At 38.5% G+C, this 25,650-nt stretch overlaps 1 protein-coding gene across 3 annotated transcripts in view; it reads left to right on the top strand.

Annotated features, from left to right (window-relative positions):
- The first annotated feature begins 5,194 nt into the window (after nt 1-5,194).
- The window catches only part of ZFP82 (ZFP82 zinc finger protein), a 69,431-nt gene continuing 48,975 nt past the window's right edge, over nt 5,195-25,650 (top strand). Inside the window, exons 1-4 of one of the 3 annotated variants that reach the window (XM_058709459.1) lie at nt 5,195-6,102; nt 19,759-19,829; nt 22,611-22,737; nt 23,024-23,122. In XM_058709459.1, the coding sequence (XP_058565442.1) occupies nt 19,821-19,829; nt 22,611-22,737; nt 23,024-23,122 (235 nt within the window). In that variant the 5' untranslated portion in view covers nt 5,195-6,102; nt 19,759-19,820. Of the gene's footprint in view, nt 6,103-6,168; nt 6,322-19,758; nt 19,830-22,610; nt 22,738-23,023; nt 23,123-25,650 lie in introns of those variants that run through there. The other 2 variants (XM_058709461.1, XM_058709462.1) reach the window with 2 other exon arrangements.

The following is a 25,650-nucleotide window of genomic DNA, read 5'->3' as shown; positions in this document are numbered from 1 at the left end:
TATGCTAAGTGAAATGAGTCAGTCAGAGAAAGACAAAAATCACATGACTTCACTTTAAGAGACAAAACAGATGAACATAAGGGAAAGGAGACAAAAATAATATAAAAACAGGGAGGGGGACAAAACAGAAGAGACTCATAAAAATAGAGAACAAAGTGAAGGTTACTGGAGGGGTTGGGGGGAGGGGAGATGGGCTGAATGGGTAAGGAGCATTAAGGAATCTACTCCTGAAATCATTGTTTCACTATATGCTAACTAATTTGGATGTAAATTAAAAAAAATAAAAAATTAAATTTAAAAAAATTTAAAAAAATAAAAATGGTTGAAATGGTAAATTTCATGTATAATTTGCCACAATTAAAAAAAAAAAGATAGTCCTAGAATGGAAATTTGATGCTCATGAGCCAATAAATATTGCCAAAGCAATATGGATATGGTTGCTGAAAAACAAAAGAAAACAAAACAAAACAAAGTACACATAAGAGGAGATGGTCAATGACAGAATCCTAACTTTAAAAAGGCAAGTGGAAAGGGGTACCTAGGTGGCTCAGTCAGTTAAGCGTCAGACTTTGGCTCAGGTCACGATCTCCCAGTTTGTGAGTTTGAGCTCCACAGGGGGCTCAGTGCTGACAGCTCAGAGCCTGGAACCTGCTTCAGATTCTGTGTCTCCTCTCTCTGCCCTCTGCTGCTCAAGGTCTGTCTCTTTCTCTCTCAAACGTTAAAAAAATTTTTTTTCATATAAAAAAAATAAAAAAGACAAGTGGAAAAACAATTCATGGATGTTTTTGTTGCTGTTGTTATTTGTTTTAGTGATCAGAGGATTAGAATTAGAAAAATGAAAGAGTGGTCTCAAGGAAGCCAAGGAAATTGTCAAGAATGCAGTTGTGATGTTTTTGGAAAGAATGTGAAGAAGTCAACTCTTCTTTCTCATGTAAAGGTGACAATAAATGAAAGCTTATGTATAGAGTATGTCCCAGGGCACCTGGGTGGCTCAGTTGGTTGAATGTCTGTCTCTTGATTTTGGCTCGGGTCATGATCTCATGGTTCATGGAATTGAGCCCTGCATCAGGCTCTGCGCGGACAGTGCGGTGCCTGCTTGGGATTCTCTCCCTTTTTCTCTCTGCCCCTCCCCTGCTCATGAGCACGCTCTCTCTCAAAATAAATAAACATTTTTTTAAGTAAATAAAAAATAAAGAGTATGTCCCAGTGAAAAATTACTCCTTTTTGTCGCTACCCACCCTCTTGCCACCAATGGCTGCCACAGAAATCACTTTTACTAGTTTCTTTTGCAAATTTCAGTTCTTCATGCAAACACAAATATTTATTCATATGCACTCCTCCCCTTTGTTATACAAAAAGCAGAATATTATAAGGTTCTGCATCTTCTTTTTGTTTTTATTTAATATATTTCGGAGGCTTTTTGTATCAGGCCATAGACAGTGTTCTCAGTTTTCTCTCCAATTACATAGTGTTGCACTATGTTCAATGGCTTATTTATGGCTAATTATCAATATTTTGCATTGTGAAGACTGTTATATGTATAATATTGGATATACATCATCATAACTGTAGGATAAAATCCCAGAGGGGATTGCTCAGTGAAAGTTAAATGCAATTGGAATTTTGAAAGATGTTGCCAAATTGTCTTTCAAAAAGTTTATAACAGGGGCGCCTGGGTGGCGCAGTCGGTTAAGCGTCCGACTTCAGCCAGGTCACGATCTCGCGGTCCGTGAGTTCGAGCCCCGCGTCGGGCTCTGGGCTGATGGCTCGGAGCCTGGAGCCTGTTTCCGATTCTGTGTCTCCCTCTCTCTCTGCCCCTCCCCTGTTCATGCTCTGTCTCTCTCTGTCCCAAAAATAAATAAAAAACGTTGAAAAAAAATTTATTAAATGTAATAGACGAAAAGATATGTTTAAAAAAAAAAAGTTTATAACAGGGGCGCCTGGGTGACTCGGTCGGTTAAGCGTCTGACTTCGGCTCAGGTCATGATCTCACAGTCCGTGAGTTCGAGCCCCGCGTCGGGCTCTGTGCTGACTGCTCAGAGCCTGGAGCCTGTTTCAGATTCTGTGTCTCCCTCTCTCTCTGCCCCTCCCCTGTTCACGCTCTGTCTCTGTCTCAAAAATAAATGTTAAAAAAAATAATTAAAAAAAAAAGAGAGAGAAAAAAGTTTATAACAATCTGCAGTCCCTCTAACAATAAAGGTTTTCATCTTTGGGGAATTTTTGCCATTCTAGTCCGTAAGAATAAATATCTCCATATATGTCTAATGGAATTTATCTGATTGTGAATGAGGTTGGGCGTATTTTCACATATTTGAGAACATGGGACTATGTTCTATGTTTTGTTTGTTAATCTCTATCTCCATTCTTATTGGGTTGTTAGTCTTTCTTTAAATCCTTTTTTTTTTTTTTTTGGTGCTCCTTATACATTAGGGAGCTTAGTCATTTGTAACACAAAATGCAAATATGTTTCCAGTTTGTCACTTTAACTGTTTTTTCATGTAGTAGGGATAATTAATCTTCTATGTTTTGATTTTTAGTTTTTGAAGTTTAGAAAGGCTTTCCCTCCTCCATGGTATAAAGTAATTCACTCAAATTTTCAGTCTTTGTAATTTAAGTTTTTTGTTTCAATTTTAAATTTTGACCCATTTGGAATTAATTCTGGATTCAGTACATGGCATAATCCATCCTCTTCTTTCTAGAAAGTCTATCAAATTGTCCCTATTACCTTTATTGAAAAGTCCATCTTTTTCCCAACTGATTTGAGATGCCCCATTCACCATACACTAGAATCCTTCATTTAGTTCTATTTTTGGATTCTCTATTTTGTTCCACTGGTCTGTCCATTCAGATGACAATCCCGTATTATTTAAATTTTGAAGTTTTAGCATATGTTTGTTTTTTTTTTTTTTAACATTTATTTTATTTTTGAGACAGAGAGAGACAGAGCATGAACAGGGGAGGGTCAGAGAGAGGGAGACACAGAATCTGAAACAGGCTCCAGGCTCTGAGCTGTCAGCACAGAGCCCGACGCGGGGCTCGAACTCACGGACCGCGAGATCATGACCTGAGCCGAAGTCGGCCGCTTAAACGACTGAGCCACCCAGGCGCCCCTTAGCATATGTTTTAAGACTAGCCCCATATGCCCCACACTGCTTTTTTTCTTCCAATTAGACTGTCTGTTCTTGCCTTTGTTTTTACATTTGAACTTTTTTTTTTTAATGTTATTTTTGAGAGAGAGAGAGAGAGAGAGAGAGAGACAGAGTACAAGTGGTACGGGGCAGAGAGAGAGAGAGAGGAGACACAGAATCCGAAGCAGGCTCCAGGCTCTGAGCTATCTGTCCGCATAGAGCCTGATGTGGGGCTCAAACCCACGAACGTTGAAATCATGACCTGAGCTGAAGTCAGACGCTTAACCAATGAGCCACCCAGGCACCCTGACCTTTATTTTTTAAATACTTATTTAAGTAATCTCTACACCCAACATGGGGCTCAAACTAATGACCCTGAGATCAAGAGTTACATGCTCTTCCAAATGAGCCAGTCAGGTGCCCCTCCATTTGAACTTTAAAATAACCCCTACCTATCTAGAGAAAGATTATTTCCAATGGGATCATGTTACATTCATAAATTAATTTAAATGACATTTTTATAATAAAGGATTTCTATTCAAGAATATGGTATAATTTTTCATTTAAGCCTTTTTTTTGTGTATCCTCATAGGGTTTTAAACTTTTTCTTAAATAGGATTTATTTTTTGCTAAGATTATCCTGAAGAATTTTATCCTATTCTAAGTTTTTGTTTGTATATATAAAACTTACAGGAATTTTAGACCCAACTACCTTACATTCTCCTTTTTATTTAAAATTATGTTGGGTGCCTGGCCGGTTTAGTCAGTGGACTATACAACTCTTGATCTCTGGGTTGTGAGTTTGTGCCCATGTTGGGTGTAGATTACTTAAAAATAAAATGTTTACAGGCGCCTGGGTGTCTCAGTTGGTTAAGCACCTGACTCTTGATTTCACATCAGGTCATGCTCTCATGGTTAGTAAGATCCAGTCCGGCAGGGGGCTCTGCGCTGACAGCACTTAGCCTGTTTGGGATTCTCTCTCTCCCTTCCCCACTGTTTCTCTCAAAACTATAAACAAACAAACATTTAAAAGACAAAACAAAAAATAATGTTAAAAGTAACTGTAGTAACATACCTGGATAAAGCATCTTTGCAATTAGGAACAATCTATTTTTACACCTAATAAAATCCACCTGGTCTGAGGGTAAGCGGAGGGAATTACTAAATTAGTTTGTCTGAGTAGGCTCCTTAAGGACCTATAAACTTATATTCCTTGATCTCTCTAAGCCAAGTTTTTCTCTTCATAAAATGGGAATGACACTAATTTACTTCTCTGCTATTGCAATGGTCCACACTACCTTCATGCTTTATTTCTTAGCCCAGGATTTCACAAATCAGCTCCTTTAGACCTACATCCCATCACAAGGACATTAAAAGAACACAGAAGACTGAACTGCTATGTCTCCAAGGTCTGTACTTTAAGTAGAGCAAGCAGTTCATTTAAAAAACAAAAACAAAAACAACAGGGACGCCTGGGTGGCTGAGTCTCTTAAGGGTCCACTTCAGCTCAGGTCATAAACTCCCCGTCCATGGGTTTGGCCCCAAGCAGTCTTCTGTGCTGACAGCTCAGAGCCTGGAGCTTGCTTCGGATTCTAGGTGTATGTCTCTCTTTCTGCCCCTCCCCCAAATGAATAAACGTTAAAAAAATTTTTTAAAATAAATAAACAAAAAAAGTCCTTTTCAAACACTTTCTCTTTTAAGAGAACAATGCTAATTTTATTTCAATTCCATAACAATGCTACTGGTTTTACCCAAAAGTCAGGCTTTAACTCACTTACCAGCTCAATTATGTAAACTTTCTCCCACCAAAATACTTAAAAAAACAGGGGTGCCTGAGTGGTTCAGTCGGTTGAGCGTCCGAATTCGGCTGAGGTCATGAGTTCGAGCCCCGCGTGGGGCCCCGTGCGTGGGGCCCCGTTCTGACCGTTCGGAGCCTGGAGCCTGTTTCAGATTCTGTCTCCCTCTCTCTCTGCCCCTCCCCCACTCATGCTCTGTCTCTCTCTCTCTCTCTCTGTCAAAAATAAATAAACATTAAAAAATATTTTAAAGAAAAAACACATTCTAGGAAAATCTATCCTTGTTACTGTTTTATTATTGTGGCTCAGAGATTATCTCCAAGATACAATCCCAGTCATACAATGATATTTATTTAAATTACCAATTACACACCCAGACACAAAATCCTGAGTACTGTTTCTCTCTCCCCACGACCCCCCAACACCTTAAATCACACACACCTGGAATCCCATTACTTGCTTCCCGCAAAGGCTGACTCACCGCCCCATCACTCTCCTCAGGCCCTGACTTTCACACACAAATCAATAGCACAGAATAATACCAGCCCCCTTTGCAACGTCGCAAACCCCTCCCTTTTGGCGTTTCCAAACCCGTTTCACGTTTAGCAATTCCTCCCCTTGGACCTCCCCAATCCCGTCGCAGGTTTCCAGTCTCCTCCCTTTCGGTCACCCTAGCTTTAAGTCTCAGAAGCTCAGATCCCACAACTCGTTTGCACAGAGGATCCCCACGCCAAACTCCCGCCTGAACAAAGGCCGAAAAAGCGACCAAAGAAGTCTGCGCACTCCTTGGGCGCAATGACCCTCCCAAGAAGTCTCTGGACTGTAGCCAGGCGCGAGCAGTGAAGAATCAAGACGAATTTCAAAGGGTCCATCCAACGCTCTCCCTGCTCCGAACTACATTTCCCAGAAGGCTCAATGGTGCGAGTTATCTTACCTAAACCAAACTAGCCCTCCTCTTCCTGAGTCCGTACAACTCCTGAGGATAGGAGGGTGGGCCAGAGAAGGAACCCCATTTCAAACACGTCAGAGTAGCTTTTGGAAGCCACTGCCTAAGGCCGTGCCAGCCTTTGTGAGGCCTCCGGTGCGCGGTTCCATGAGGGGGCGCAATCCTTTAAGCAGGGCCTCAGCTACCCCCTGACAGAAATTCTGGCGACCGGGAGCCATCTTGCCTGCCACAGGTAAGTTTCTGACTACATTTCCCAGAGGACTCCTCGGCATCGTTGTGATTCTCGCGTGAATTCAGCCTCCAAGTCACGCGCTGGCGGTACCCTCAGGTCTGCACCCACAACTGTTGCAGCGCTGTGGAGGGTACCGCTGTTTTGGAAGCTTGGAAGGCCCGGGGTGAGGCTCCCTAGGAGAGGGCGGGGCCGGAGGCTCGGCTCTGTACGGCGGAGGAGGTAAGATTGAAGTTGTGTGATTGTGTCTGGCTGGTAGTATGTAGTGAATGACCGTGTGGTTGTAACTAGCTGTTCCTGTGGTGTGTGCTTCCAGTGATTACCCGTGTGCAGCACGGTCTGGGAGCTCGTGACTGTTCTGGTGTGATTGGATGTGACTCGGTGGTGTTTGTGTGTGTGAGAGAGAAAGGGAGAGAGTGAGTGAGTGATTGGGACCACGTGCGGCATTGTGTGTGAAGGTGTGGGGAGCTTGTGACTCGGTAGATGTAATAATAGTGTTTGTTCCCGTTAGGGCGTGTGATTGTGCGACTCTGTGACTGTGTGCTGCAGAGTACAGTTGGGTGTACTTGTGAATTCTATGTGGTTTTATCTGTGGATAGTGTGATTGTGACTGTGCGACCATCTGCGGGCGTGTGGTGCCTGTGTCAGTGCGGTTGTGACTGAATGTCCTCTTGGTAAATGTGTGGTTGTGCTTATGTGACCGTTGAGGCCCAGGGTGTTGGCCCTGTTGCTTTGGTTATGGGTTACCGCTAGCTGTCTGTCCCCGTGGTGGTCGTGTGATTATGTTTTGGGTGACTGGATAAATATATGAGGTTTTTTCACTTAGGTTGTATACCTACATATTATACTATGGTTTTCCCTCGTTTTAAAACTTTTGCAAATGCTATCATATGGTTTTTTGTCTTTTATTTTGCTTATTTGTACAACTATGTTTTAGACAATTGTCATATTAAATATAGTAGTGGTTCATTTGTTTTCTTTGCATTACATCCTTTGAAGTATACCCTTGTTATTCATCCCTCCAATTAATGATGGGTGTTTGAATTGTTTCTAGTTTCCGACTTTATACACAGCGCTGCCACAGCATTCTTTTACAGCGGATACATGTGCATGAGTTTCTCTACCTGACAGTGGAATTGCTGGCTCATATGATATCCTACACTTTACTCAGTAGTACCAAAATAATTACCTAAGTGGGTGTGCACATTTATGCTTGCACAGCAATATTTGAAACTTCTCATTGCTCCATGTTTCTACCAAAACATGATTCTCACAGTTTTAAAAAACATGTTTAGGAGATAGAGCATAAAGTGCACAAATCCTAAGTATACAGCTGTAACACAATTTCCTAAAGCAACATAAAGAACATGGCCAGCACCCCAGAAGGTTCCCTCATGCCCCTTCCCAGTTATTTCTCCCACAATCACTGTTCAGAAGTCTATTGCCATTAATTTTACCCATTCTTGAACTTCACATATGAATGGAATTGTATAGCATGTGCTCTTTTATGCCTGGCTTCTTCCACATTATGTCTGAGATTCGTCCAAGTTGTCCACTGTAGTTGTACTTAGTTGTCATTACATGGGAATGTATTGCAATGTATTAATTGCTTACACTGTTGATGGACATTTGATAGTTTACATTTTTTGGCTGTTACAGATTGTATTGCTGCTATGAACATTCTCTGTTTTTGGTGAACATGTAAATGCTTTTCTGTTGGCTAAATATTTAGGAGTGGAATTGCTAGATAATATGGTGGGCATTTGTTTAATAGATTCTACCAATTTCTCATGTGGTTGTACCAATCCATCCAGCAATGTATGAGAGTTGCTCCACATTGGCTCTGTTGAGATTGCCAGTCTTTTAATTATTCTGGTGGTTATGTAGTGGAATTTCATCGCAGTTTTTTTTTTTTTTTTTTAAGGTTATTTATTTTGAGAGCGAGAAAGCACAAGTAGGGGAGGGGCAGAGAGAGAGGAGAAAGTGAGAGTTCCAAGCAGGCTCTTTGCTGAGGGCACAGAGCCCCCACGCGGGGCTCAAACTCACGAGCTGTGAGATCATGACCTGAGCCGAAGTTGGTTGCTTAACCACCCAGGCACTCCTCATCGCAGTTTTAATTTGTTTCCCTGATGGGTAATGATGTTCAGCATCTTTTCACAGGTTTATTGGCTATTTGGATATTCTGGTGTGTGTGTGTGTGTGTGTGTGTGTGTGTGTGTTTTCCAAAGGTTTTTTTAAATTTTTTTAATTTATTTTTTGTTTTTAAATCTTTGTTTATTTTTGAGACAGAGCATGAGCTGGAAAGAGGCAGAAAGATGAGACAGAATATCCAAAGCAGGCTCTGCACTGACAGCAGTAAGCCAGATTTGGGGCTCCAACTCAGGAACCACAACATCATGACCTGAGCTGAAGTTGGATGCTTTACTGACTGAGCCACCCAGGTGCCCCTTGTATATCCTGTTTTTTTTTTTTTTTTTTTTTTTTTTACATCCAAATTAGTTAGCATACAGTGAAACAATGATTTCAGGAGTAGATTCCTTAATGCCCCTTACCCATTTAGCCCATCCCTCCTCCAGTAACCCTCTGGTTGTTCTCCATATTTATGAGTCTCTTCTGTTTTGTCCCCCTCCCTGTTTTTATATTTTGTTTCCCTTTCCTTATGTTCATATGTTTTGTCTCTTAAAGTCCTCATATGAGTGAAGTCATGTGATTTTTGTCTTTTTGTGACTAATTTCACTTACCATAATACCCTCCAGTTCCATCCATTTAGTTGCAAATGGCAAGATTTCATTCTTTTTGATTGCTGAGTAATACTCCATTGTATATATATACCACATCTTCTTTGTTTTTTGTCTCTTAAAGTCCTCATATGAGTGAAGTCATGTGATTTTTGTCTTTCTGTGACTAATTTCACTTACCATAATACCCTCCAGTTCCATCCATTTAGTTGCAAATGGCAAGATTTCATTCTTTTTGATTGCTGAGTAATACTCCATTGTATATATATACCACATCTTCTTTGTCCATTCATCCATCGATGGACATTTGGGCTCTTTCCATACTTTGGCTATTGTTGATAGTGCTGCTATAAACATTGGGGTGCATGTGTCCCTTCGAAACAGCACACCTGTATCCCATGGATAAATACCTACTAGTGCAATTACTGGGTCGTAGGGTATTTCTATGTTTAACTTTTTGAGGAACTTCCATACTGTTTTCCAGAATGGCTGCACCAGCTTGCATTCCCACCGGCAGTGCAAAAGAGATAGTTCCTCTTTCTCCACATCCTCACCAACATCTGTTTTTGCCTGAGTTGTTAATGTTAGCCATTCTGACAGGTGTAAGATGGTATCTCATTGTGGTTCTGATTTGTATTTCCCTGATGATGAGTGATGTGGAGCATTTTTTCATGTGTCGGTTGGCCATCTGGATATCTTCTTTGGAGAAGTATCTATTCATGTCTTTTGCCCATTTCTTCACTGGATTATTTGTGTTTTGGGTGTTGAGTTTGATAAGTTCGTTATAGATTTTGGATACTAACCCTTTATCTGATATGTCATTTGCAAATATCTTCTCCCATTCTTTTGGTTACCTTTTAGTTTTGCTGATTGTTTCCTTCGCTGTGCAGAAGCTTTTTATTTTGATGAGGTCCCAGTAGTTCTTTTTGCTTTTGTTTCCCTTGCCTCTGGAGACGTGTTGAGTAAGAAGTTGCTGCGGGCAAGATCAAAGAGGTTTTGCCTGCTTTCTCCTTGAGGAATTTGATGGCTTCCTGTCTTACATTTAGGTCTTTCATCCATTTTGAGTTTATTTTTGTGTATGGTGTAAGAAAGTGGTCCAGGTTCATTCTTTGGCATGTCGCTGTCCAGTTTTCCCAGCACCACTTGCTGAAGAGACTGTCTTTATTTCATTGGATATTCTTTCCTGCTTTGTCAAAGATTAGTTGGCCATATGTTTGTAGGTCCATTTCTGGGTTCTCTATTCAGTTCCATTGATCTGAGTGTCTGTTCTTGTGCCAGTACCAGACTGTCTTGATGATTACAGCTTTGTAGTATAGCTTGAAGTCCGGGATTGTGATGCCTCCTGCTTTGGCTTTCTTTTTCAAGATTGCTTTGGCTGTTTGGGGTCTTTTCGCGTTCCATACAAACTTTAGGATTGTTTGTTCTAGCTCTGTGAAGAATGCTGGTGTTATTTTGATAGGGATTGCACTGAATATGTAGATTGCTGTGGGTAGTATTGACATTTTAACAATGTTTGTTCTTCCTATCCAGGAGCATGGAATCTTTTTCCATTTTTTTTTTTCAACGTTTTTTATTTATTTTTGGGACAGAGAGAGACAAAGCATGAATGGGGGAGGGGCAGAGAGAGAGGGAGACACAGAATCGGAAACAGGCTCCAGGCTCCGAGCTGTCAGCACAGAGCCCGACGCGGGGCTCGAACCCATGGACCGCGAGATCGTGACCTGGCTGAAGTCGGCCGCTTAACCGACTGCGCCACCCAGGCGCCCCTCATTTTTTTATGTCTTCTTCAATTTCTGTCATAAGCTTTCTATAGTTTTCAGTGTATAGATTTTTCACCTCTTTGGTTAGATTTATTCCTAGGTATTTTATGGTTTTTGGTGCAACTGTAAATGGGATCAATTCCTTGATTTCTGTTTCGTTTGCTTCATTGTTGGTGTATAGGAATGCAACTGATTTCTGTATATTGATTTTTATATCCTGCAACTTTGCTCACTTCATGAATCAGTTCTAGCAGTTTTTTGGTGGAATCTTTAGGGTTTTCCATATACAGTGTCATGTCATCTGCAAAGAGTGAAAGTTTGACCTCCTCCTGGCTGATTTGGATGCCTTTTATTTCTTTGTATTGTCCGATTGCAGAGGCTAAGACTTCCAATACTATGTTGAATAACAGTGGCGAGAGTGGACATCCCTGTCTTGTTACTGACCTTAGGAGGAAAGCTCTCAGTTTTTCCCCAATGAGGGTGGTATCAGTGTTGGGTCTTTCATATATGGCTTTTATGACCTCGAAGTATAATCCTTCTATCCCTACTTTCTTGAGGGTTTTTATCAAGAAAGAATGCTGTATTTTGTCAAATGCTTTCTCTGCACCTATTGAGAGGATCATATGGTTCTTGTCCTTTCTTTTAGTGATGTGATGAATCACGTTAATTGTTTTGCGGATATTGAACCAGCCCTGCATCCCAAGTATAAATCCCACTTGGTCACGGTGAATAATTTTTTTAATGTATTGTTGGATCCGGTTGGCTAATATCTTATTGAGGATTTTTGCATCCATGTTCATCAGGGAAATTGGTCTGTAGTTCTCCTTTTTAGTGGGATCTCTGTCTAGTTTGGGAATCAAGGTAATGCTGACTTCATAGAATGAGTTTGGAAGTTTTCCTTCCATTTCTGTTTTTTGGAACAGCTTCAAGAGAATAGGTGTTAACTCTTCCATAAATGTTTGGTAGAATTCCCCTGGAAAGCCATCTGGCCCTGGACTCTTGTTTCCTGGGAGGTTTTTTATTACTAATTTGATTTCTTTACTGGTTATGGGTCTGTTCAAATTTTCTATTTCTTCCTATTTCAGGTTTTTTTTTTTTTCAGAGTTTATAGCATTTGGGTTTTATTTATTATTTTTTAATATGAAATTTATTGTGAAATTGGTTTGCATGCAACACCCAGTGCTCATCCTAACAGGTGCCCTCCTCAATGCCCATCACCCACTTTCCCCTCCCTCCCACCCCCCATCAACCCTCAGTTTATTCTCAGTTTTTAAGAGTCTCTTACGGTTTGCCTCTCTCTCTTCCTGTTTCAGTTTTGGTAGTATATGTGTTTCTAGGAATTTGTCCATTTCTTCCAGGTTGCCCATTTTATTGGCATATAATTGCTCATAGTATTCTCTTATTATTGTTTTTATTTCTGCTATGTTGGTTGTGATCGCTCCTCTTTCGTTCTTGATTTCATTTTTTGGGGTCCTTTCCTTTTTCTTTTTGATCAAACTGGCTAGTAGTTTATCAATTTTGTTAATTCTTTCAAAGAATCAGCTTCTGGTTTCATTGATCTGTTCTGCTTTTTTGGTTTTGATAGCATTAATTTCTGCTCTAATCTTTATTATTTCTTGTCTTCTGCTGGTTTTGGGTTTTATTTCCTGTTCTTTTTCCAGCTCTTTAAGGCATAAGGTTAGGTTGTGTATCTGGGATCTTTCTACCTTCTTTAGGAAGGCCTAGATTGCTATATACTTTCCTCTTATGACTGCCTTTGCTGCGTCCCAGAAGTTATCCTGTTTTTTAAAGTGTCTGTTCAGGTCTTTTCACTCACGGCCCTTAAAAATTTTTTGTCTTCATTTAAAGACAACTTTTTATTTTCATATTGTAAATGTAGTTTAAAGAATTCCTATATATTCTTTTTTTAAATTTATTATTATTTTTTAATTTTTTTAATGCTTATTTATTTTTGAGAGAGAGAGCGAGCACGCGCGAGTCTGGGAGGGACAGAGGGTGAGGAAGATTCAGAATCTGAAGCAGGCTCCAGGCTGTCAGTTGTCAGCACAGAGCCAGATGCAGGGCTTGAACCCACAAATCATGAAATCACAACCTGAGCCAAAGTCCTATGCTTAACTGACTGAGCCACCCAGGCATCCCCTTAAGTGTATTATTTATTTTGAGAGAGAGTGTGCAAGTGGGGGAGGGGCAGAGAGCGATGGAAAGAAAGAAAGAATCCCAAGCAGGCTTCACACAGTCAGCATGGAGCCCAGTGTGGGGCTTAAACCCACGAACTGCAAGATCATGACCTGAGCTGAAGTTGGACACTTAACTGCCTGAGCCACCCAGGCTCCCCGAATTCCTATGTATTCTTCACTTAGGTGCCCATGGTGCAATGATGAAAATCAGGAAATTTACACAGAAATAAGATTTTTGACTAATTTACAAACCTTACTTAAATTTTGCTAATTGTCCTATCAGTGCCCTTTTCTGTTCCAGGACCCAATATAAAATACTTCATTGATTTAGTTGTCTTGTCTCTTCCCATCAGACATAGTTCTTTAGTTCTTTTCATCTTTCATGACCTTGATACTTCTGAAGGGTACTGGCCAGTTTTCTTGTAGAATGTCTTTCAATTTGGATTTGTCTGCTTTTTCCTCATGGTTAAATTTAGACTATGCATTTTTGGCTAAAAGATCACATAAATAGTGTTTATGTTCTTCTCAATGTGTCATATAATGATACCAGTATATCTCATTACTGGTAATGTTAACTATGATCACTTGGTTGAGATGGTATCTGCCAGGTTTCTTCCTTGTAAAACTATTTTTCTCTTTTTAGTTAATAAGTATCTTGTGGGGAGATGCTTTAGAGACTATGCAAATCTGCTGTTCTCATGGGGGTGCCTGGCTGGCTCAGTCATAAGACCATGTGACTCTGGATCTCAGGGTCATGTGTTTGAGCCCCATGTTAGGGGTAGAGATTACTTAAATAAATAAATTTTAAAAAATACTGTTCTCATCATACTTTCACCCATTGATAATTCTTGTCTGTAACAACTATTACTGTGGTGTGTGCCTAGTGGTGGTTTTCTCTTTCCATCATTCCTTCTATATTTATTAAATTCTGTAAAAAGCTGTCCATTATTCCTCATGTGTTTATTCAATTACTTGTTTATTAACTAATGGATACTTATTTTGTTCTATGAGTTTTTTTTTTTAATTTTTTTTTCAACGTTTTTTATTTATTTTTGGGACAGAGAGAGACAGAGCATGAATGGGGGAGGGGCAGAGAGAGAGGGAGACACAGAATCGGAAACAGGCTCCAGGCTTCGCGCCATCAGCCCAGAGCCTGACGCGGGGCTCGAACTCACGGACCGCGAGATCGTGACCTGGCTGAAGTCGGACGCTTAACCGACTGCGCCACCCAGGCGCCCCTGTTCTATGAGTTTTAATCCATTGTTATTGTTATATAATTTGTTGCTCAAATTGTCCCAGATTTGGCCATTAGGAACTCCAAATTAGCTCCTGTGTCCTTTCAACATGGCATCATTTTTGAGTACTTTCTTATGCCTATGTATATGTCTTCTCCCATTTTCCTAGCAGGTTTTTAGCCCTTTGTTTTTTATGATTAGTGCTTTTTTCATATCTTGAAAAGAAATCTTTATATTTCCAAGTTCCTGCAGATACTCTATGTTTTCTTATAGATTTAGCATTCATATTTAAGTCTGTTGTCCATCTTGAATTAGTTTTTGTGTATGGTATTTATTGAAAACACCATCTTTGCACATCTGAAATGCTAGAGGCTTTTATCATAAATCAGGTGATATATACTGTCATCCTCTTTCTGGACTGTAATTCTATTCTATTTTATTTTATTTTTTATCAATGCCACTGTCTTGAAATCTATAGTATTAGTTCTCCAACCTTGTTTCTTTTCTTTTTTAAGATTGTCTTGGCTGTTGTAAGTCCCTTGGATGTCAGAATCAACTTGTTAATTCTCACCAAAAATGAAAAATCCTTGCTGGGGTTTTGTTTGTGAATCTATATGTTAATTTGGGGAGAATGGACATCCTATCAATATTGAATCTTCCAATTAGTAAATATAGTATATGTCTACATTTGTTAAGGTCTTTAATTTCTCTCAATGATTTGTTGTAGTTTTCAATGCACATCTTTTATTATATTTGTGCCTGGGTATTTGACATTGTCAGTGGTATTTAATTTTTTTTTCCAGTTGTTTATTGCTAGAAGTACAATTTTTTTTTTTTTTTTGTATATTGTCCTTGTATCTAGCATCTACAGAACACCTGTAGATGCTATTTATCAAGTTGGAAGTTCTCATTCGCTAAGATTTTTACATTAATGGGGGCTGAATTTAGCAATTGCATTTTCTGTGTCTTTCGAGAGGATATTTTTTTACTATTATTATCAATGTGGTAAATTATCTTAAGTTTCATACCTTGAACCAACCTATCATTCCTGAAATAAATCTTACTTGCCCATAAAGTATTAAACTTTTTAACAGTTTCACTGGGTTAGATCTGCTAATGAACTTCTGCATGTATGTTCATGAGAAATATTGGCCCATAATTTTCATTTTATGTCTTTGTTTTGATATCAGTCTTATATTAGCCTCATAAAATGAATTAAGAAGAGTTCCCTGTGTTTTTCTATTCACTATGTGTAAGATTAAAGGTTTTCCTTAAATTTGGAAGAATTCACTGGTGAAGCTATCTGGGCCTGAACTTTTCTTGATAGGAAGATTTTAAACTGTGGAATCAATTTACCTCTTCAGATGTTTCAGGTTTTTTGTCTGTTTTGTCCAGTTTGGCATGTTTTTAAAAGAATTTGTTTCATCTAAGCTTTCAAATTTAAGAGCATGAAGTTATTAGTGTTATTATGTTTTTAATGTCTGTGGCATCTATAATGATGTTCACGTTTTCATTCTTGATTTTGTTCATTTGTGTTATCCCTCTCATTTTCATCAGTGGTATTGGTAACATTTTTTCTTCTGGGTACTTTCAAAACTTTTTTCTCGGGTTGTGGTTTTGCTTTTTGTTTTCTGTGTTTTCCTTTTTGTTTATTATTCTTCAGGTTTGCTGAGCTTGAAACTCTTGTTGAGGCTTTTAATCAGTTAATCAGTTCAGACAATTATTACTCTCCAATCTCTTTTATTCCTCAGACACTCCACTTACATATATGGTAAATCTTTGGACTGTGTCCCTTTTGTCTTATACTCACTTCTGTTCTGTTCTTTTTTTCTACTTCATGTGGATTTTTTTGTTTGTTTGTTTTTGACTTGTCTTTCAGTTCATTAATTCTTTTTTCTTTTTAATTTTTTTAATGTTTATTTGTTTTGGAGAGCGGGGGAGGGGGCAGAGAGAGAGGGATACAGAATCTGAAGCAGGCTCCCTGCAGTCAGCGCAAAGCCCGATGTGGGACTTCAACCCACTAACCACGAGATCATGACCTGAGCTGAAGTTGGACACTTAACTGATTTAGCCACCCAGGTGCCTCTGAGTTCAGTAATTCTCTTAATTTCCTTCCTTCCTTCCTTCCTTCCTTCCTTCCTTCCTTCCTTCCTTCCTTCCTTCCTTCCTTCCTTCCTTCTTTCTTTCTTTCTTTCTTTCTTTCTTTCTTTCTTTCTTTCTTTCTTTCTTTCTTTCTTTCTTTCTTCTTAGTTTATTTATTTGGTAATCTCTATATCCAATGTGGGGCTCAAAGTCACGGCCCTGAGATCAAGAATCATGTGTTCTTGTGCCTAAGCCAGCCAGGTGCCCTAACTTCTTGATTTCCTCATTTACTGATGTAGGTTGTCTATTTGGTTCTTTTTTTACAGATTTCAGTTCTGTTTAATTTCTTTATCTTACCCATTTCCTTATATTTTGGTTGTTTTTAACATTTTAAAACTATTTTAAAGCTATTTTAAATTGTTTGCCAACTCTAATATCTGAATTGTCCATGGTTCTGTTTTCTGGCTTTATCTCTGAGCATATCTAGCATTTTTAATTTTTTTTAAATTTTTTTTAAATGTTTATTTATTTTTGAGACAGAGAGAGAGCATGAATGGGAGAGGGTCAGAGAGAGAGAGACCCAGAATCTGAAGCAGGCTCCAGGCTCTGAGCTGTCAGCACAGAGCCCAACGCGGGGCTGGAACTCACGGACCGTGAGATCATGACCTGAGCCGAAGTCGGACACTTAACCGACCGAGCCACCCAGGCGCCCCTATCTAGCATTTTTTAATTGGATGATAGATATTGTGTCGAAAACAACCATGGAGGCCAAGGGCAACCACTACCTACATCTAGCCTTCTCATTATATCAGAAAAATTAAAGTGCTTTTCAGGTCTCTTTTACTAACAAATACAATTCTTAGTATACGAGAAATTTTCAGGATAATGTTGGAAATAATTTAAAACATATTTTTATTAAAAGACTGCTTATTTAGAAGAGTGCAAAATTCTCAAAAATTTTATTTAGTAGATTTCAGAGGGCTCTCTTGTCTGTAGTGGTATCTTTTGGCGGTGCTCCATACCCAGCATGTGGTCATTTTGTAAACATACTACAGTCTTGGCCACAGAGATTATTGGTTTTAAAAGGAAGGGTCAGGGGTGCCTAGGTGGCACAGTTGGTTGAGTGTCCAACTCTTGGTTTCAGCTCAGGTCATGATCTCACGGTTGGTGAGTTCGAGCCCCACACTGGGATCTGCGCTGATAGCGTGGAGCCTGCTTGGGATTCTGTCTCTCCTCTCTGTCTCTCCTGCGCTTGTGCGCACGTTCTCTCTCTCTCTCTCTCTCTCTCTCTCTCTCTCTCTCTCTCAAAAATAAATAAATAAACTTAAAAAAAATAAAAGAAGAAGGAAAGGGCAGATTCCCCAGATGCAAGAATTCAGCTGGAGATGATATACTCTAGGAGCAAAGATGAAGAGGGTTGGGAATGTAACAGACATAATATGGAGCTATTGAAATAAGAATGTTTCCTGACCACGTCACCTGGGTGGCTCAGTCAGTTGAAGGTCCAACTCTTGATTGTGGCTCAGGTCATAATACCAGGGTTATGGAATTGAGCCCAGTGTTGGACTCCACTCATGCTGAGTGTGGACCCCACTTAAGATTCTTTCTCCCTCTGCCCCTCTCCCCTGCTTGTGTGTGTACTCTGTCTCTAAAGTTAAAAAAAAAAAGGGGGGGGGGTTTCCTTGCTCATTTGACTTGGAAGGTGCAGCACTTGAGATTGTCCCTTTAACCAAGGAAAGACCAGTAGGAGAGACCAGAAAAGGGGACTTTAAAGTGAGAAGTATGGGAGAAGGAGTTGTTTCCAAGTCTTTCCGGATTACTGTTGATTCTTTAGTATATAGCACAGTGCCTGGCACATAATAGATTATGTTGGTCGATTTGAAAAACAAACTAAGAGCTTAATAAGTAGTAATAATAATAAAAATATTAAAGGAGTGCTTTCAGGTTTTAAAGAAGAGATATATATATATATATATATATATATATATATATATATATACACACACATACACACACACACACATACCTTTAGTGGAATGCAGTAAGTGCTAGGGGTAGATGTATCCATTAAATAATTGATAACAAGGTTCTTTGTCCTGGGTGGTCACTTTTACATACAGTTATTGATAAATTGTTTAATCATCAAGGAGTTTTGTACATAGGTATGTTCACTGCCCTTTATAATGCTCAGTTTATTATATTCCTATATCTAATAAAAAAAACATATTTTATGAAACATTTCAACATCGATCTCAAATTAAGTTACTCCTCTTAAACAATTTAGACATCTATTAGTATTTTAGTATAATGTTCTTTGGGTCATTTTAAACATCTTAAGCACATATCGTGTATACAATTATTACAAATTTTATTACTACACTTACAGTTAAAAGCTTTTCTAAAGCATCAGTGATATGGATTTAGTCCATTTCTACATTATTTCTATACTTTTTAATTTCTTCCCATTGTTACGCGAATTAATCATCTTCCTAAAGTTTTTGTAATATTGCTGTGTTCGCTTTCCTGGGTTTCAGTTTTCTTAAGATTCATTAATCCCAAAAATCGTCTCAAACTGTGCAAGATTAGAGGATCTGGTTCATCAACCAGTTAATTCTTGGTCAGGACACAGAACTTGATTGTACAAAACAAGATCATTAAAAACTGTTTAGACAAATGTATATCCAAACTAAAATGTATATGGTCAACTTTTAGGAGTTATTTGGAATTCGTATAAAGGTAAAATGATATATATGCAAGGATTTTTTTTAAGAGAGTGAGTGTGTGTGCACAAGAAGGGGAGGGGCAGAGAGAGAGGGAGGGAGGGAGAGAATCCCAAGCAGGCTCTGCACTATCAGTGCAGAGCCAGACTTGGAGCTGGAACTCAGGAGCCATCAAATCATGACCTGAGCCAAAATCAAGAGTCAGACATTAAACTGACTGAGCCACCTAGGCACCTCTATACAAGGATATTTATTACAGCATTGTTTGTAATAGTAGAAGACAAGAAACAGTCCCAAATGGTCATGGGCCGCAGATTAGTTAAATAAAAGTTTATCCATTTAATGAAAAACAATGTAGCTAAGGGAATTTCAGCTCTGTGGGTACAAGTTACGTTCCAGTTCAAGATACATTATGTAAAGGGGCGCCTGGGTGGCTCAGTCGGTTAAGCGGTTAAGCGTTTAGCATCTGCAGGTCATGATCTTGTGGTCTGTGAGTTCGTGCCTCGCGTCGGGCTCTGTGCTGACAGCTCAGAGCCTGGATGGAGCCTGCTTCAGATTCTGTGTCTCCTTCTCTTTCTGACCCTCCCCCGTTCATGCTCTGTCTCAAAAATAAATAAATGTTAAAAAAATTTTTTTTTAAGATACATTAAATAAAAATAGAAATGTGTATAACAGTGTATATAATATGCAATCAGTTGTGTAAAAAAATTATATCTTTGTGTGTAGATGTGTATATATGTATACTATATTCTCCAAGCCCATATTAGATTGCTGAAATCTACTTCAAAGCCTGAGGTCTCTGGAGTAGGGAATAATGAAAGATTTGCCCATTTTTCTCACTGATACCCCTTTTTTATTTGTATTTGTGTGGGATGAACAGAGGGGAATGATCATCTGGGAGCTATGCAGCAAGTGGGATCTTATGTAGCTTCTTTTGCCTTCTCCAGTTCTGCCCTTTTCCAAAAGGATCCCAGAGGAAGACTGATCTTTTTCTGCAAATACCAAAGCCATGGCTCAGGTGAGATGCTGTTTCCTTTTGCTCAAAGAGAGTTATTTTTACCCCTAGTACATGTAAACATTTGCCTTCTTCATCATGATATTTTTGATGTTTAAAAAAAAACAAAAACTTGGGGCGCCTGGGTGGCGCAGTCGGTTAAGCGTCCGACTTCAGCCAGGTCACGATCTCGCGGTCCGTGAGTTCGAGCCCCGCGTCAGGCTCTGGGCTGATGGCTCGGAGCCTGGAGCCTGTTTCCGATTCTGTGTCTCCCTCTCTCTCTGCCCCTCCCCGTTCATGCTCTGTCTCTCTCTGTCCCAAAAATAAATAAAAAAATGTTGAAAAAAAAAAAATTTAAAAAAAAACAAAAACAAAAACTTTTTCAGACAGTTTAGTTAAAAGCTGTGCTAAAGTTCTCTTAACCTTGCTCTAAAGAGAAAGATCTTCAATAAGTCAATTCAAAAATTTCTCTCTTGGTGGAGATATTTATAGAAAAAAGAATTGGTTCTATAACCATTGTTGGAAAAAAGAAACAAGGTCTGGTTAAAGATTTTTACACTCTCAAATTACGGGTAACGGTTAAGGGCCAGCCAAGTTGTTGGTTAACAAGTTTCTGCGAAGAGGTCTTAATCAGATTATAAATCCTTCAGAAAATTCTTATGGATTCCATCAAGAATCCTTGTTTGTTCTCACAAAGAGATTGTTAATTACATAATGTAAAAATGGTCTGATTGAGGCCAGGCTCCAAAAAAAAACCTTTTACATGGTCCATTCAGGAACCTGACCCTCATTTCTTCATAAAAACCCAGTGTCCTTCCCAGTTCCCTCTTCTTTTAAGCAACGTTTACAAATTCATTTAGTAAGTCCTTCAGATCTTCTGTCTTAGACTTCTGCCAAAAAGAATAGAAATGTGTTCCCCATTTGTTAATGAATCTAATTTGCTTGGACAGTGATTTGATGAGATGGAGATGAATAATTAGGGGCACCTCATAGGGAAAAGGCCTGATCATCACAGACCTAGGGTTTCCAAGAAGAAAATATGTGGAATGGTTTTGTTTGATATCATTCTTAGTACATGGAAGATCTCCTGGTGTATGAGCCTTTCAGGTTTAAAAATTTACTTTAACATCAATATCTGAAAATTTAAAAATTTAAATTTTTAAAATTTAAAAATTACTTTAACATCAATATCTGAAAACAAAAGAAAACTTGTTTTATATCCATGTGATAGAATATTATTCAGTGAAAAAAATATGCTAATGAAAAGAATTTATTAAGGTGCACCTGGCTGGCTTAGTCAGAGGAGCTCTTGATCTTGGGGTTGTGAGTTCAAGCCCCATGTTGAGTATGGAGATTGCCTAAATAAATTTAAAAAAATTTTTTTTTATTCTTAAAAAATAAATTGTTGTAACAAGGAATTAACTCTTACTATATAATAGTGTGACATGAGAAAGGATCAGTCTTGAATTTTATGCAAATTTAATTTTCTGAGATAAAATATTTTTTAAAGTCATTTTACACATTTTGCAAGTAAAGTAGTGCTATTCTAATCTTGCCCCATCACCCACTCCCAAAAGGTGATTGCCCTCAACTGTCTTGAATATGGTTTAATTGCTATCTTTTGATGAATCAATTTTACTCTCTTGACTTACTACAAAGTGGAAGGGACATTGTATATTCTTGTATCGCACCCTTCATTTCCTCTGATAGTTATTAATCATATTACAATTTTTTTTGTCAAATCAGTAGTGTACACAATATTATGACTGCAAATATTGCTTACTGATGAGCCAGCTCATAGCTCCATTCTATTACAGCCTTTCATTTTTCCTGCGGTTAATTGCTTTTTTCCCCCCCATTTCCTTCATTGTCCATTTTTTCCATCTGATCAAACACATTAATTCGTTTTGAGTATGGAGACTGTCATCTCCATTCCCTTTTTCACCCTGCTCTCACCTGGTCCTGTTACTCTCTAGACTACTGCATAGTTTTCCCAAGGCTTCCATTTTTGTGGTTTTCCTGAGATTTTCCTTCACTGTTCTCCTGTGTTAATTCACCTATTTCTTGAATACTACGTCTTGTTCTTTTCTGGTTTACTTCCTTCTTTTTGGTGGAGCACATCTTCTGGTACTTTCCTAAGAAATTATGAGGTCCTTTTATGTCTAGAAATGTCTTTTTTCAACCCTCACAACAGAATGATAGTTTAGTTATGGAATGTAGGTGAGAATTTCTTTTCTTATCAGCATATTGAAGAATTATTCTTACCATTTCTTGTTTTTAGTAGTGTTCTTGAGAACCTCATTGCCTCTCTGATTCTTGATGTCTTTTATATGATCTGCTCTCCTCTGGATGGTTTTAATGTCTTCTCTTTATCCCTTATTCTGAAATTTTACTCTTAGCTACTTGGGAAAAGAAGAGAAAGAAAGAAGCTCACATGTGTTGGTGACTTACTGTATGGCAAGTAGAGAAAAAAAGCTTATATGTACTGAATGGCAAGGATTATGCTAGCCATTTGTATATACTATTTCACTTAATTGGGATGCCCCTCTTAGCTGGATTTTGTACCTTCCTAATTTTGTCTGGGGGAAACAGAATAAACATGGAAACACAAGATTCAGTCCTGCTTATTTGTTTACGGTCCTCCACTTGCGTCCGAAACATCCAGCCCCACTCTATATGCTTGCTATTTTTCACTTCTCCCTTTATTCTTTTCTTCTCTCTTTCCTTCACCAAAAACAAAACAAAAACAAAAATATAAAACATTTCTTTTTATTAATCAAGTCATATACATGGTTGTTGTTCCAGGAGTCAGTGATGTTCAGTGATGTGTCCATAGACTTCTCTCAGGAGGAGTGGGAATGCCTGAATGATGATCAGAAAGATTTATACAGAGATGTGATGTTGGAGAATTACAGCCACCTGGTTTCAATGGGTAAGGACGTCTGTCCATAATCAGATTCTGCCGTCAGAAGCTCTATTTTCTCCCATGTGAAATACCTGCCTTTCAAGTAGGTATTTCTACACCCTGTTCTTAGAAGAATGTTTTTAATATTGTAGTGTTAGAACAAAGAAGCTACACTGAGTTATGGGGGAGTTTCAAGTCCTATGTTGTTTCATAAATCTGATATACCTTTCTTTGACCTTTTCTTAATGAAGGGACTGAATTTGAATACTGGTATATTCTCATCATAAACTTATCTCCTTACTTCTTTTATAAGCAGGACATTCTGTTTCTAAACCAGATGTGATCTCCTTTTTGGAGCAGGGGAAGGAGCCCTGGTTGGTTGACCGAGAACTAACAAGAGACCAGTGGCCAGGTAAGTGAAGCTCGTCAGGTAATTACTCAGTTGGTCATTGGAGAGACTGCACCTTTGAGGTGCTCTCTGGGAATCTCCCCTTAGGCCTATTGTACAAAAGTAAGCCTTTCAGCATGAACTTTCAAATGACCTTACCTTTTCCTCTTACTTAACACACTCTACCTGCTTTTCTTCGCTTATACTTCTTTCCATTTCCTCTTGTAATTGCCCAATTCTAACCAGCCAGTGCCCTCCTCTACACTCTCTAATGATATTCCTTTCTATCCATATTTTGGATCTAATTTCTTATCACTGTCTCATCCTCTTTTGTATTTAGTCTTAAAGAAGCATCACTGTCTCCTGACATTTTTTTTTTTTTTTTTTTTTTTACATTGCCAAAGACTTATTTTCTTTAGGGTGTTTTAGATGAAGTAGCTCATACAGTCATTGATTCATTCATACTTAGAACAAACATTTACTGATTTTTGAATGTGTGAGGTACTATCAGAGGTACTGCAGAGATTAAAAAAAAGAATAAGCAATTTCAGAATTTATAGCTTAATAGGAGTACTAGAACACACCTATATATATAGCTTCTATAAAGTAGAACCATCATAAAAGAGGCTAAAGTAGGGAGCTCAGAAAAAATGAGGGCTAAGGATATAGAAGAGAAGTTGATCCACACAGATACTATATCCACATAGATACATGAGTGTGCATGTCGTTAACTTTAGATAGAATGTTGGAAATAAAGGCTCTGTACCTCCATTGAGAACTTAAAGCTAGCAAAGATAAACAAAACTTGATATGAACGAGTTAAAACAGGACAGCACATTGATTCATTCAGTATATGTTTATTGAGTACCTGTTGTATGCCCAGCGCTATTCTTAACACTGAACAGTGAACAGAACATGCAAAATCTCTATCCCTGGACCTTACCTTCTAGTGCTGAGAGAGATATAAAAATAAATGAATATATAGGTCATGTAACAGTGCTAATAAGAAAAACAAAGTAGAGGAAGAGCGTAGAGGATACTATCTTATATGATGGGGTAAGACTAACTTTTCCAGTTAAGTGACATTTGGACAGAAACGTGAAGAAGTACAGCAGTAAATCATTGTATGTGGTTAGTGGAAGGAAGAACATTACAGAGGGTGGAAGCCAAACATTCCAGGGTCCTGAAGCAGGTGTGCATTGGCTGTGTTCAGGGAGCAGGAGCCCGGAGGCCAGTGCTTTATCTTATCCTGGTTGGTCAAGTATTTTCAAATCGGAGATTTGACGTCATTTCACCTTTGTATAATCTCAATTTGTAGTTGTAAAAAATATAGACTTTTTTTTCCCTTACAGAATTTTAATGCCATTATCATCTCTAATAAATTTTACAATTTCTTGGTATACTGGATTGTTTTCATGTCATTATAGTGAGTACTAGTGAGAGTGGACATTTTCATCTTAATGGTGCTCTTTAACTTGTTCACTACTAAATTTTGCCCTTTTTACCTATTACTATCCTTATTTTTTCAAATTTTATGGACTTTATGTAATAAGAATATCTATGTACCCATTTCCAGAAGGTGCTTTTACTTTTTAATTTTAATTTGCATTGGTGTCTTTAATGTGTATGTTGTAATGTGTTTGTAGTCAGCTCCTTAAATGATTATTGTGATGAATTTTATAAATTTTTGTTGTTTTTTAGTTTTCTGCGATTTGTTTTATACCATTTAAATCCATTTTTAGTTTCTTTTTCAATAAAGTATAAATTAAGAGTCCAAATCCATTAACCTCCCTCCCCGCTACACGCACGCACACACACAATTTAGCACCCTTTCATCATTTAGCTTACTTCATCTTTGTTTTATCTGCCTGTTCAATAACAAGTTCTGATTTATGTTAGTTTGTATGTCAGCTTCTTTTTCTTGTATCTGTCTGTCTACTTATGCCTACGGAGATAGATATGCCTAGCAGAAGTTAATATATTGTCATTCTTTTCATTGGAAATTATTAAAAATAATGTAACAAACTGCAGGTGGACATTTAAACAATTATGAAATGAACTTTCATGTAACCATTACCCAGGTAAAAAACTACAACACTACCAGCACAGATCTCTTTGTGTCCACAAGATCTTTGTGTCCTTTCATAGTTTTACTAAGAGTGCCATCCACAATATATAGTTTAGTTTTAGTTGGGTGTGAATTTTATAGACATGTAATCATACTATAATATGTATTATTTTATGCCTTGCCTTTTTTTTTTAATGTTTATTTATTTTTGAGAGACAGAGAGAAACACTGTGAGCAGGGGAGGGCCAGAGAGAGAGGGAGACACAGAATCTGAAGCAGGCTCCAGGCTCTGAGCTGTCAGCACAGACCCTGATGCAGGGCTCGAACTCACAAACCACAAGATCATGACCTCAGCCGAAGTCGGGTGCTTAACCTACTGAGCCACCCAGGTGCCCCTAATTGCTCTTACTTTTATAAAAAGTCCTGATCTCTGGTGAGAGAACTCTCCACCCTTTCCTTCAGAAGTGCTTGGTTTTACTTTGTC

The sequence above is a fragment of the Neofelis nebulosa genome, chromosome 17 (assembly GCF_028018385.1).
Source record: "Neofelis nebulosa isolate mNeoNeb1 chromosome 17, mNeoNeb1.pri, whole genome shotgun sequence".
NCBI classification, from domain to species: Eukaryota; Metazoa; Chordata; class Mammalia; order Carnivora; family Felidae; genus Neofelis; species Neofelis nebulosa.
This window is presented reverse-complemented; position numbering and strand designations above follow the sequence as displayed.